Below are 14,554 nucleotides of genomic sequence, written 5' to 3' on the forward strand. Positions count from 1 at the left end.
AACAGATGACCAATAGTGATTGTTTTGCTGAGGCATTTTATGTATATAGCCATTAGTCTAGGATCTAGACGGTGATTCGACATAATATTGGTAAAAATTAACATTTTGGCACAAATGGCGTTTCATACGTATAACATACAAAAATCAAAATGCCGACTAGTGCCATCAAAGAACCTATAATACATAGGTTCTTAGATGGCACTCACTATAGTAAAGGAATAGTAACAACATAAAAACGACAAAAACTATACTTGTGGCAAGTGGCAACATTATTAAAACAAAATATAGCACATTTCACAAATATCTATCCATTTAAACACACTTGTTCTCGGCGTGATTTTTTAGAAAATGCTTGAAAGTTGAAAAAATTGAACTGCTACACTGATATTTGTTTTAGTATTTTGTGCCACAAATATGTTATAGCAATTTCAATAATCGTTTGTTCATCATTGTCTCTTTTTATTTGTATAATGTTTTGTTTATATAGAATGAATAGCTGATTCTTAGTGATGTATCTCATTGTCTATATAATACTAGGCGATACATGTGAAACACATGTGACGCTGTATCACAATATTGTCCTATGATACTGGGATAAGTAAATATAGATACAGTACCCTGTATCGTATATCTACTTGCTGGTAGAAGCCCATTCCACACCCAAATAAATTGAGGTGGAATACATTTTTCTATCTGTTTTAAATGCAAGATATTTAAAATGTTAAACTTTCAAATGCCTACTATAGCCTAAACTATATAAAACATTTCGAACAAAAATAATAGTATAGTAAATTGCTTTGAGATTCAATAGTATTTAAATTAAGCACAAATACGTTGTTGTTTCTGCTGTCGGTTTGAATCTTTTCTCTCTTTAGTTAGAGTTAAAAACCAAATTTTTTTGCCAAACCTTGAACAAAATATTTACAAAGCGATTTTTGAAGGAAACTCTTCATAATGAACCTAAAGTACTTAACCAAAAAAAGGATTTGGCCCATGGTAAACTTTTTTATGCCGCTATTTTCAAAATAGCCGCTCACAACTTGATATTCTTGTATTTCGGTAACCGTCAAACACAGATCTTTTGATCTTAAATTGTTTTAGAAGATATCCCATATTCATATTCTTCATAATGGAATATTAAGTTGAGGTCAAATGTCAAAACGTCAGAAATGTCATTTCCGATCACTTTTGGGCAAAATATTCTATTATGGTGAATAGAAATATGTATCGTTTAAACAACTCTCTGAGACTAAGATACAAGCATAATAAGTTGTAAGCGGCCATTTTGAAATAGCGCCATAAAAGGTTTCCTATGGGCCAAATCCTTAGACCTTTTTTTGGTCCTGTTTTAGGTTCTATGAAAGGTTTCGTGCCAAAATCGCTTTGTAAATAATTTTGTCCAGGTTTGGTGCTGATTTTCCGTAAGTACTTGGAACACCAAATAGGGGAACAGTATTCAACATGACCGTTATAAAGATGCAACAAGACAATTCTGTTACTATGGATCGCATAGACCTAAATCCCACTATCTTTTTACATTTAATGTAACAGTGTCCACTTGATAAAATCATGATATATTACAAAACCAAGTAATGTACTTGGTGTTCCTAAGCATCTTTGCAACAATCAATAAGTTTCTTCGATATCGACAGTAGGCCTAGAATATATATGCTATGGTTGAATTGATACAAACATCATCATCAGTATCGTATACATTTACTGTGTATAATCGTATATTGTGTCTGCAAATTGTAGACCGTTCAAGTCATTCACGCCGTTATAATCCACCGCTATTATGCCAACGTGAGTGACACCAGTATTAGTATCAAGTGAGGTAATCCAAGTTCGAGCAGGATTTAAAAGCAAACAAGATGGTAGCGAAGTGCAAATGTTTTCTAATATTTTACTACAGGTGTAGTTTAATTTAATCGATTCGCTTCTTTCCAGCACTGGAATGCAATATAAAGGTGACAATATAGTAGCACATAACTTAAAGTAGATGATGTCACAGAAGCCTTTCCATTTTTCAGACGTACTTCTTAGTTAGGGTCACCTATAAAAATCAATATCAACATTTCTACATCATCCACACTATCATTAGTAGGCCTAACCAAATTCTATTATAGATGAAGTACATAATTACTACATTACTCACTTACTTATGGTATACATACTGTACTGTAGTTACTTACCTTCACATGCGTTACATTGTTTAAACCTTCCGTGCATTATTGGTTACTACACGCACCAGTTGTCTTATCACAGGCAACATTGCAATGACAAATTGAAGTACAGTAATCATCATAGTAACCAATTGGACAGACTTCAGGAACTGCAATAAGAAAGATATATATATTTACACTTTTCTGGATTTGAAAATTTCTGTCGCTATCCAATCGAATTTGAATATTACGATGGTTAAAACATCATATGAAGCAGAAAGTTTGGGTAGCATTTTCTCATTCTCACAGATTTGCTTATCCAGTATTTATCATTTCAAAATTAGTTAATTAATTCTCATGTTATCACCGGGTGGTTTAGAATTTCTTCAATGCCTGTAAATGCATATGAAGAGACGTTTTGTTTATGATCAATTAAAATATCACTTTGTTTTTCCAGATATATTTGGTAAATCTTGAAATAGCAAAGATGAGAAAAGCTTAGAAGCTTTTAATCTACTTTATAATGTTTCAATCCAATTCCGTTGTCTCAATTTATTATGCCGTACCTTGACAATTACTTCCATACCATCCCAAAGAACAGCCACTACCGACTGTACACTCTCCAGTATATTGGTTACATCCTCCAGAGTTGCAGTGACATTCTTGACTACAACCTGCTCCAAATTTCCCAGTTGGACAGTCTGAAAGTTGTATAACCTTATTATTAATTGCATTTTAAATGATTATAGGCCTATAGCATGTACTATTTTATTTATTTAAAAACTGGCGATTTCAAATGTAAATAATACATGTCGTTTGCAGGAACGAATAAATAGACACGGTGATTTATGTAGTCAACTAAAATTAGCACCCTGCGAATTACTTGAGTCAAATTCAAACAAACCCAATTTGTGTTTTGTATGTAACATTAGGGTTGATGGATGGTGAAGAGGATGGGTGCAAAGATGAACCATTTTAAAATATATTCTTTATCCGTAACGACATATTTGTTTTTATGTTTTATAGACACGGTGATTTATGTAGTCAACTAAAATTAGCACCCTGCGAATTACTTGAGTCAAATTCAAACAAACCCAATTTGTGTTTTGTATGTAACATTAGGGTTGATGGATGGTGAAGAGGATGGGTGCAAAGATGAACCATTTTAAAATATATTCTTTATCCGTTACGACATATTTGTTTTTTTGTTTTATAAATAATATACCACTAAACACAGTAAAGCATTTGCGATTTAATACTTTGTTGAAACTGTCACTGTCGGTCATAGTCGATTGAAATAGTAAAGTACATGTAACGATACACCACGACGTTTATATTTTTATAATTATTAATTAATACAATTAACGTTTAGAAGCAACTGTAAGTAATAAGGTTTATTTGTATAATTATGTGTTTAAACAGTACCCACCCACACAGTAAGCCATTTGCGCTTCAAATGGCGACAAAAAATGGTTTATGTATTTATCCCAAGGGCCCATAAATTTACCTACTTGTGTTACACCAAATTCTACTGGAAGACTGAGAGATTGGAATGTTACCATTCATCGCCAAGCAATACGTTTGTATAAACGTATATTAAAATCAAAATAGTATTTTTAAAAGAAAATCGGCTTGTCTTCAACATTATAATGCTGTACTCGAGCTGCTTAACAAATGTTCAGCTATTAAAAACAATTATCGTAGAAGGAGATAGGTAAATGCGAAGCATCATCGTATTATTGTGTGCGGGTATTTTTCGTGTAGGCCTATACCATGACAGAAACACATCCCTATTTGGTACAACTGGTTTTATTCGTCAATAATTAATAATCATTATCTAACTCAACTTAATTAGTAAACAGGGTTACATTAGGTGGTTAAAATCAGTGCCGAACGTATGAACCAACTTTATATACCATCGAGTAAAAATTCTAGAAGTAACGCGCGATTTACCGATTTTTTCTCTTACGTAAATTTATATATATATGTGTTTATATAAATCGAAAGGCAAATTACTGAAAAAAATGATAATGCTGTGGGTATCAGTGGCTGGATCTCAATGGGGATACAAAATAAAAGCGAAAAGCTAAATCAAAACGAGAAGTAAAACAGCCAGTATATACATATATATATATACAAACACACCAGGCAAAGAACATTAATTCTAAACCGCCCGGTGATATACTGAAATTTAATTAATTAATTAATTAATTTGAAACGATAAAGATGAGGAATTCTGTGAGAATGAGAAAAAGTCGCCCCAACCGAGACTCGAATTCAGACCGTCTGCTTGATATGCAGCTGTCCTAACCATTAGACCACTGGGGCTTTCATGGTATTGTTCAAAGTCGATTGGATAGCGACTCTTTCACACTCTCGGCGTGGTACGGCGGAACAGCACTATAGTCTTCAATTGTACGCAAGCGCATCTTTATCGTTTCAAATTAATTAATTATCACCGGGCGGTTTAGAATTAATGTTCTTTGCCTGTTGTGTGTATATATATATATATACTAAGTAGAAAGCCAGATCAACTGGAGAAAGTGCTCAATACCATGGGTAGAGCCTAATACAATCATTAATTGTTAATTCAATAATTATTGTACTAATGGTTAGGGCAACTGGATATCAAGCAGACGGTCCGAGTTCGAATCTCGGTTGGGGTGACTTTTTCTCGTTCTCACAGATTTCCTCATCTCTATCGTTTCAAATTAATTAATTAAATTTCAGTATATCACCGGGCTGTTTAGAATTAATGTTCTTTGCCTAATGTGTTTATAAGCAGGCGGTCCGAGTTCGTGTCTCGGTTGGGGCGCTTTTTCTCATTCTCACAGAGTTCCTCATCTTTATCGTTTAAAATTAATTAGTCAGTATATTACCGGGCGGTTTAGAATTACTGTTATTTGCCTGATAACAGAAATACAACAAAAGGAGATAGGGTGGAGTCTGAATAAGAGTAGAAAACAAAGAAGGTAGCTTAGTAGAGATATAAACAATTTTGGAATGAAACTAAAAAACAGCTTAAATGGAGGTTAATATTGAAACTTAAATTTGGTAGTCAATGGAATAATTTTACCGATCTGGGAGTATGTTCCTAATGTTAAGTCCAAAAGGTTTTGTGGTTTTAAGTTGTAATTCCCAGTGGTTTTCTTTGTCTTTCCGAGTTTTGTCGCTCCATTTGACATCGTGGTCTATTGCAATAACTCTGAAATTTGCAATCGAGTGACCAGCTGAATTAAAATGTTCAGCTACAGGTTGATCAAGCTTTAATGCTTTGATAGCTGATCTGTGTTGTGTCATTCTCATACGGAGAGTGTTTTTTGTTTCTCCGACGTACTTTTTGCCACAAATATTACAGTATATGAGATAAATGACGTTTTTGGTTAGACAATTAATTGATTGTCTTATCCGAAAAATGCGGCCAGTTTGGTTACTCTTAAATTTTTCAGTAGAATCAACCAATGAAAAAGTTTTGCAAGATTTGCCGCAAAGGTGACTGCCCACATTTTGGCTGTCATGAGAGTTAGTTTCGCTCTTCAATTTGGATCTGACTAATATATCACGAAGGTTGGGAGGTCTACGAAATGCAATAATGGGTGGTTCCGGAAAAACAGTCCTGAGACGTACGGTTCTGTGGACTGTAGAATGGGCATATGTTTCTCAATAATAGCCCGTAATGGAGGCAACCTAGGGTGATAAGTTGTGACAATGGCACTCTTGTCAAATTTTTTGGCTGACGTGGTTTGTACGTCAGTGTTTGACATCGAGGAATATCTTTTGCTTTCTTTATAGCAGTTTCTTGTAATTTCTATTCCGGAGATATCCGGTTAGTTCTTCGGTACGATTCTGAAAATCTAAATCTGAAGAACAGATACGTCTGATACGTAATGCTTGACTGTACGGTATGTTTTTAGTACAGTGAAACGATAAAGATGAGGAAATCTGTGAGAATGAGAAAAAGTCGCCCCAACCGAGACTCGAACTCGGACCGCCTGCTTGAGATGTCCTAACCATTAGACCACTGGGGCTTTCATGGTATTGTTCAAACTCGATTGGATAGCGACTCTTTAACATTCTCGGCGTGGTACGGCGGAACGCGTAATTTTTTTTTCCAGGACGATTCATGAATAATTATGACATAATAGGGAACATTATAGAGGGCGCTATATAAGCATGCAGAGCGATTAAATAAGTAGTGTAAACAGCGTTAGCCAACCGAAATGTTTGGTCTAGTGGTAAAGGCTTTAACCTATTACGCTGGAGCCCTCGGTTCGAGGTCTTTCATGAACATGTGTTTTGTTTATAGTTGAGAGAGATTATTTAGAGGGTTAGGTTTAGTATATTTAGGAAGTAGATAAGCTATCTTGCAATTCTTTATAATAGAAAATAATTAAGGTAATGAATTATTCATGATTTCTGCCCACGTTCGTCCTAGAAAAAAAAAATACGCCGGCGGAACAGTACTAGTCCTCAGTTGTACGCACGCGCACCAGAGATCACATTGATACGCCCTCATCTTTCAGTATTTTTATTGACGAGGCGGGATCTCCGAAGAGATACTTTTATATATATAAACACATCAGGCAATGAACATTAATTCTAAACCGCCCGGTGATACTGAAATTTAATTAATTAATTTGAAACGATAAAGATGAGGAAATCTGTGAGAACTCGGACCGCCTGCTTGATATGCAGATGTCCTAACCATTAGACCACTGGGACTTTCATGGTATTGTTCAAACTCGATTGGATAGCGACTCTTTAACATTCTCGGCGTGGTACGGTAAATATATAAATATTGTGTGTAAGCCTCATATTAAAACCATACATAAACTATGATACTCAGTTGTAAAAATAAATTACTCAATACTGTATTATCATTGAATTAAAAAAAATAAAAACCATCAATATTCTTTTCCTGATCTGTAAATTTGTAGTCTCATTGCTTGCTTAAACTTACAATTCTACAATTAATGTTTGCGGGTGTGTATTATATAAATACAATATTACAGTTACCTGTTAAACATTTCAGACCAGTATATCCAGTTATACAGTCGCATCCGTATGGATCAGGCAGGCAGATTTGAGTACCTTTGCATTGGGCTCTATTATCGGTCCCGAATGTACATCGAAATTCACAATTAAGTCCAAAACGATTGCCACCACATGCTGAATATTAATAAAACCAGTTCAACTTCATATTTGATTTAAGCAATAAAAAAAAAATAAAATGTTAAAATCATAAAAGTTGTAAATTTCATTCTAATGCATACAATATATAGATGTTGTGCTTGAATGTTCGTACTTACTAATCATACAGTTGTATCCACTAAAACCTGGAGGACAAATACATCTACCCGTCTTATCACATACACCACCATTGTAACAGTTATTACAAACACCTGTACATCGAGGAGGACCCCAACGGCCAGATGGGCAATCTGTAAGAATTGGTTTTGTTTATTTACCTCCGCCAAGGAGGTTGTAATCGATCGAGTGTATCTGTCTGTCTGTCTGCAGGATTACTCAAATTATTAATAAATGAAAATACAGATAGATATGTGGTCAAGGACCACTCCATTCTGGACCACTTTTTAGTAATATTTTCAGACCTGCTAGTGTTAAAAGATAGGACAGAATTTTTAAAAGCCGACGAGTAGTCTTCATGTAACAAGAACTACTTGTCCAAAAAACTTTATTTTTGTACAAAAGGCAAGAGTTATAATTTGTGATTTGTAATTTTAAAACACAATTTGTTTTTTTGGATACGAGTAGTTTTAAAAAACCTATTTCGTTTAAAATTAAAATTTGTTTTTGCCGTTCCTGTTCTATTGTTAGTCAACTGAAAATATAATAGTTGAAAGGCATTTAACACCAAACTCGCATACACATGCTTGTAGTGAAATTAGCCTAAAGCACAAACAGCATTAAGACACACAACACACACAAATATAAAAGAGAAATCTTATGTAGAAGAATTTTACAGTAGGCGGATGCACTCTCAGAGTGGCTTTCAAGTTCATCATGTATTAGAGTGCTCGCTAAAAGTTTAAATCAAAGTGAAACTTAAGCAATGTTTCTGATTGTGTATACCAAATGTTTTAAATAATCATTTGTGTAGTAATGTACAGTCAATAGTCAATGCTAGTGTAGATCCTTGTCATTGATTGGTTGATGTTGTATCACATGTCATGCATTAGACCTATTATATGAAGATACTATTTCACTGTCAGCCTTATTAAAAACAATTACAATTGTAAGAAAAACAAACTCGACATTGGATTCAGGATAGAGGCAGATGACTAATTGAATCCTAGAACAGTAGATGTATTATTAAACAAATAATGTATGGTTGCCTCGTTGAATAGAAAAGTAAAGATAAATAATGAATGTTTGAAATGAGGACTTATAAATGACTACTAACCTATTATCAGTTAAATGAATGAATGTTAAAATGACCACTAACCTCTAACTATCAGTTCAATGAATGAATGTTGGAAATGATTTCTTTCAGTATAAAAATGAAGTTCATACATTCCAGCATTTTCAAGTTCAACATTTTCAAATGTTATGCTTGATTGATCATAAAGGTCCTCGTAGTTATCTAGCCTATCACCATCCTTTCTCCAGTTTAGTTCTTTATTATCAGGATTACTTTCTATATCAAATGATACAGTCACAGTATCTCCTACCGAAGCTGTGATACTTGTTTTGTGGTTTGTTGGTATTATAACGGCTGAAAATAGATTAAAAAACTATGATTTTGTCCTTTCATAATTCCTAGATATAAATAATACATTTGAGTGTAAAAGTGTATTTGCTTCACGCGCAATCCTCTAGTGTATATGTTTTCAGCCAATTAATAATTAAGTGGAATCAATAAGAAATATAATTACAAAAGGGTCTATACATATTCTATTGTAGCTTGGTCCAAGCCAAACAAAATAAATTATCAATTTGTATGTTAAACAACCTAATCTCTTCATAATAATTAACAATCTTAAGACAAATAATTGTCAAAGATTTAAATTGTGCGGATCAATTTCTAATCTTTGTACAGTAGTTGAAGGATCAAAACTAACAACTAATATTTGACCTATTTGGCTTAAGAGTTCTCTTCTATACTTCAACAAAAATGTTACTTACAATCCTGAACGGTTTGAGTATCAACAATTGTAGTGTACACAATAGTTTCTTCACCTCCAACAACACCTTTACAGTAATAAGCACCAAACGCATTTTCACTTAGAATAGGAATATCTAATACTCTAGCATCAGAAAATTTACTACTATGAACTCTCACATTCTGATCATCAGTAGAATCAATGGGCGCTATCTTAAATGCTCTTCCAAATGTTATTGTCGTACCAGGTTCACCTGGGAAGCATTGATACATTCCTCCATTGGCAAAACTTGACTTAACGTTAACAACTGTTAAATGTGTACCAGCTGCAAGACATATTAACAATATTTTAACAATTATAATAGTATGAAGGGGTAGTGTTGCCCGACAGCTCTGCAAATTTTGTTTTACTTCGTTTTGATTTATCTTTTTGCTAATAATATATTATTTTGTGTCTCCATTGAGATCTATATATATTAATAAATCAGGTAGTTTATCGATATTAAATAATGCAGTTATCAAAAGAAACAACTTAATTACCATCTGACATCCTCCCTACTAACGACTTACTTTTTTTATTCATCCTCTCTAATGCTTTCCTTGCTTTCTCGTATTCATACGTCAAAATACACCCTTCAGGATCGTGAATATCATATTCAACCACTAAAAATACAACAATAAAACTAACTAGATTTGAACTCGTCAGTTTGACGAGTTTGGGTTTTCCGCGCAAACGCAACATGCACCACATACGTTCAAATATGAACGCCGACAATTATTATGCCATCCTATGACATGAATTAAATATGTTTAAAGTACTGAATTGTACCTATTTTGTATCATACAGCATATTACGGTATTTACGGAATACACTGTATATGTTATATACAGCGTAGCATAGATGAAATTACGAGACCCATCTTTTAAATCCAATTTTTAACACGATGACGTCATCAAATTGCGCTCTCGTTTAAACGCGATGAATTTTTATGAAAGATATGGAAATCTGACTTTTTTAATTCAACTGGCCATATGATGACGTCATGACATCAGATAGACAAAATTTGTATATGAATTCATATCTATAATTCAACAGCTTCCATAATAAGTTTTAATCATGCGGGTCACTTTTCATTCCGAGGAGCTATGACAGATTGAAATATACTGTATAGATGAAATTAAGCAAGTCACGTTATTCTAATTTTTTTATATGATGACGTAATAAAAATTCCAATTATTTTAACTCATGTGAAAGAGTATTGATCGTGAAAAAACATATTAAAATCTAGGGCGGAATGGAATAAGCATAAGCGCAATGCGCGCTCTATGAAATGGGATTAATTAGCACTAAAGCGAAAAAATCCTATTTTTAAAATTCGAGTGGCCATATGGTGACGTCAGAACATCCGGTAGATATAAATTGTACATGAATTAATAACTACAACTCATCAGCTTCCATAATAGCATTTAAAAAATGGGGTCACCAGCCATCCTGAGGAGCTATAACTGATTAAAAATAGGTGTATTTTTGCACAAATTTGCATTAAATTACCCATTTTTTAGCACACGATTCTTAAATTTTATCGTGCGCGTGCACGTGCGTTGTTATTTTGTTATTAAAGTTCATCAAAATGAATATAATCTACTACAGAAGGTATGAAAAACGAAAATCGATTGCAAAAACCGCGACTCTGACGTCATATAACGAAGTTTCTTGCACATCTACAGCTACAGGTCAATCTTATGACAAACTTATACAATCTTATGTTGACCAGAAATAGAGATACACGTGCAACAAGGGGTAATCCGCGGATAACCAATTATTTTAAAATAGATGATTCATAATATTGTTGCAATATTAACATGTTACTGTTCTTATATTTTAGGCCTACTATTAATATTATTATTTTCATTGTTTACTACTTACACTGATATCGAAAATTAGCTTTTCGGGATTTTAGTTTAGATATCGGTTTATAGTCTTAATAAAATAGCCTATAGCAATAATATGACATGAATCAATACAAATACGTTAACATTTGTGTAATAGATTATAACTCGCACTCGAAAAAGACAAACTCAAACAAATTACCATCATCCGAGTGTTTTAGTAAGGTCCCATAGCAGATGATCACCAGCAAAAAACAAGTAAAAACAATAATTCTTGTCCTCCTCATTTCAGATAATGTAGGTCTATACACACATCACATACAAAGTGTACACAATAAGGATAAACTTCTCAATTTAAGTAATACGCTTGAAATGGTTGATTTCACTAAAATGACATTCACATGATGAAACACTTGCATAATTCAGACAATTAGAAAATAGGCCTATGACACGTGTAATGCTTACATGCATTTTTCAATTGCTATACCATCTTTATGCCTACATTATATACGTTTGTCTTAATTAAAATGTTTCAAATATTGACGAGAAAAGCCGTTCTATCGATTATACTGCTATTAAAATTGTATGACAATCAAAATCATCTGAAATACACGCCTACATTTTGATAACCGACATGAGAAGTTATGTACATACGGCCATTGACTCTTCCAATGTAAAACAACGTATTTATTTAGCTGTAGCTCTAGCCGTTTTTACAATACAGTTACATTGGTCAGACCATTACCTAGTAGAAATGATTATCCAACTGCATGTTGTGGTCTGAATGAAAAAAAAAACATTAGCATATGTAGAAGATGCATTTATGTTAAGTCCAGCACGTTAGGTCCTAGGACTTAAAATGTTTGAAACCATCAGTGATCGATGCCACAGAAAGTAACATAATTTTTATGAAGATAAATTGTTGCATTACTATTAAAATAAATATCTAAAATTATTTCGGGTATTTAATATCAGCATAATTACATTTTGAAGTGTACTGTATTTTGGATGTTCGCAAAAATAATATACTCTTATGGCAACTGATAGCTAGGAAGTCTTTTTATTTTATACGATTTTTACGAAATGAATTAGTCCTACTGCATGCCATCATCATAATTAGTTGATAATCATAACGTGCAAATATACCAAAATTAGCGTATGATGATAACTGTATTTCTTTGGGTGATATTGCAAACAACTCTTGTATTTATAGAAAGTATTTCATGCACGAGTTATTCTTTTTTTTCTAATGAACTGATTTTCCAAGGTAAAATGAAAACGAAGGGATTCCAATAATAGATTAAACAAAATTAAAGAATTGAATTAATTCATTATAGCAATATATCTGCAATATCTTCCAAAATGATGTTTTGGTAATCAAACTTAATGCTTGTACTTGTTAAAGCATTCCACAAAATGTAAAGCTATCAAGCTATAAATGTTTCGTAGTTTCAATTTCCATTTGTCAGTAGCAAAAGACTTGTTAAAGGGCGTGTGGCGCAGTGTGTTGGACGTTGGACTACCGATCGTCAGACCTAGGTTCGAATCCAACTCTCACCGCACCCAGGTGTATAAATGGGTACCCAGTTATGGGAGTATGTTTCCATACGTGTTTGATCCCAAAAAATACTGGGGTAATAATGCTTGTAAAGCGCCTTTGAGCATGATTACTCATGAAAAGGGCGCTATATAAATGTGGTATTATTATACAGTATTCATTTTGTCATTTTTGTCAGAATTTTGTTGATAGAGAAAACGTATAAATATCCCATTTGAATATCTACTTCATCAACATATATGTATTGAAACCTTGTTTCCATCCGATACGTCTACTGTACTATGTCTAGAGACAATAAACTTCAAGTAATCTGTTGAATGTTTATAGTGCTCAAATTTCTTTCTATTCTTGAGGGTAGATACTCATCTACCTCAAATGATACTTAATTGGTAGAGGTTTTGTAATTGTTCCAATGATCGTGCTTTCCTTCCCACCATAATAAATCACAAACAAAATGATTCCACTTATAACATTATCTAGGGATGCAATACATGCTGAAATAATAATAATGCTATCATTTAATAACAAAACAAGCAAGCAACTCTTCCCAAACCTACTAGGAAAATGAATCATTAATCCGCCTCTGACGCACTATGATAATTATACAATGTAAAACATCATGTACGTCCTCATTTGAATGTGGCGAGGTGTATGTTTACATCAGATATACACACATTGTATACTAATATACAATGCAGTCTTTATATCCATAATATCTTTATCACAACAAGAAAAAAACCACTTGTGTATATGCATGAAGAGCGTGTAGTTTTATAGCAATAATATATACAGTATTCTATTTTATATAAATTCGTAACATTACAAAAATAAAGAAGCCTAAATAAATACAATGTAAATATTTTTCTTAAAATATCCCGAGATAAATATAAAAAATACAGGAAATTCAATTTGTTGGCAAGAACATTATCAAAGAATGAAATAGTTTTAATTATATTAGTATAAAATTATTATAAAAATATATTTGTGTATTTAGAAACTAAATGAATTGTCCATACATTAAAACATGCTAATCTTTATTAAGAGCATCAGGGCAATACAAATAAACCAAAACATTATGGAACATAGAGTAACTTAAAGAAGAAAAGATTGTTTGGATGCGTCTGGCCTTACACAACATTTAAATAGGCCAATCAAATTGACATCTTTAATAATAGCATGCTTGTTTTAATACCTTATAATTTGACACATTTAATTAATTGCATAGACCTCATACTTGTTAGACAAACACATAATAAACATATTTCACAAACCCATACACTGTAGGTATAATATAAATTTCTTTTTTACACACTTTTTTTCACAAAACAAATTTGTCGCTGAAAAAACCTCCAAAACAATTTTAAAAGTTAGTTCTACAAAATATTAAAGTCGTTAAAAATATATATATAAAAATTTAATTTCACACTCTATAAAATTATCTTTCATAAAAATAATTCATTTTATCTTCTATTCTGTCTATTTAAATTTATACTCTATAAAATTCTTAGTTGAAATCATGTAATACCAGCAGCATTAGCAGCTTGAGGCATATGGAATGCAGGTAATACCTGTTGTTTATTAGCACTAGGCTTAGGCCAAAATAGTAGCACACCATAGGAATAGGCCTATTTGGACAACAAAACTAAATATATACCTTTTCAATATTCATTTGGCTATTATGGTACAGTACCTTAATGTGACCAGTGAGTGGAATGTCTGTTACGAATACAACACTATACTATAGTATAGAATTACAGTATAAACATTTCAATTTTGTTTCAGTTTTAAGTAGTAGGCCTATGGAAACACTTTACTACTCTA

The 14,554-nt window shown here is 32.8% G+C and overlaps 1 protein-coding gene across 1 annotated transcript in view; it reads right to left on the reverse strand.

The window, feature by feature from the left end:
- LOC144844130 (receptor-type tyrosine-protein phosphatase epsilon-like) overlaps positions 1-11,408 on the reverse strand; it is a 40,797-nt gene extending 29,389 nt beyond the window's left edge. The window contains exons 1-7 of the mRNA XM_078700870.1: positions 11,378-11,408; positions 9,856-9,948; positions 9,309-9,611; positions 8,629-8,898; positions 7,472-7,603; positions 7,179-7,331; positions 2,729-2,863 (exon numbers count right to left, since the gene is read on the reverse strand). Of these exons, the coding sequence (XP_078556996.1) occupies positions 2,729-2,863; positions 7,179-7,331; positions 7,472-7,603; positions 8,629-8,898; positions 9,309-9,611; positions 9,856-9,868 (1,006 nt within the window). The 5' untranslated portion in view covers positions 9,869-9,948; positions 11,378-11,408. The remainder of the gene's footprint in view (positions 1-2,728; positions 2,864-7,178; positions 7,332-7,471; positions 7,604-8,628; positions 8,899-9,308; positions 9,612-9,855; positions 9,949-11,377) is intronic.
- Between the last annotated feature and the right edge of the window lie 3,146 nt (positions 11,409-14,554).

The sequence above is a fragment of the Antedon bifida genome, chromosome 6 (genome assembly GCF_963402885.1).
Source record: "Antedon bifida chromosome 6, ecAntBifi1.1, whole genome shotgun sequence".
NCBI lineage: Eukaryota > Metazoa > Echinodermata > Crinoidea > Comatulida > Antedonidae > Antedon > Antedon bifida.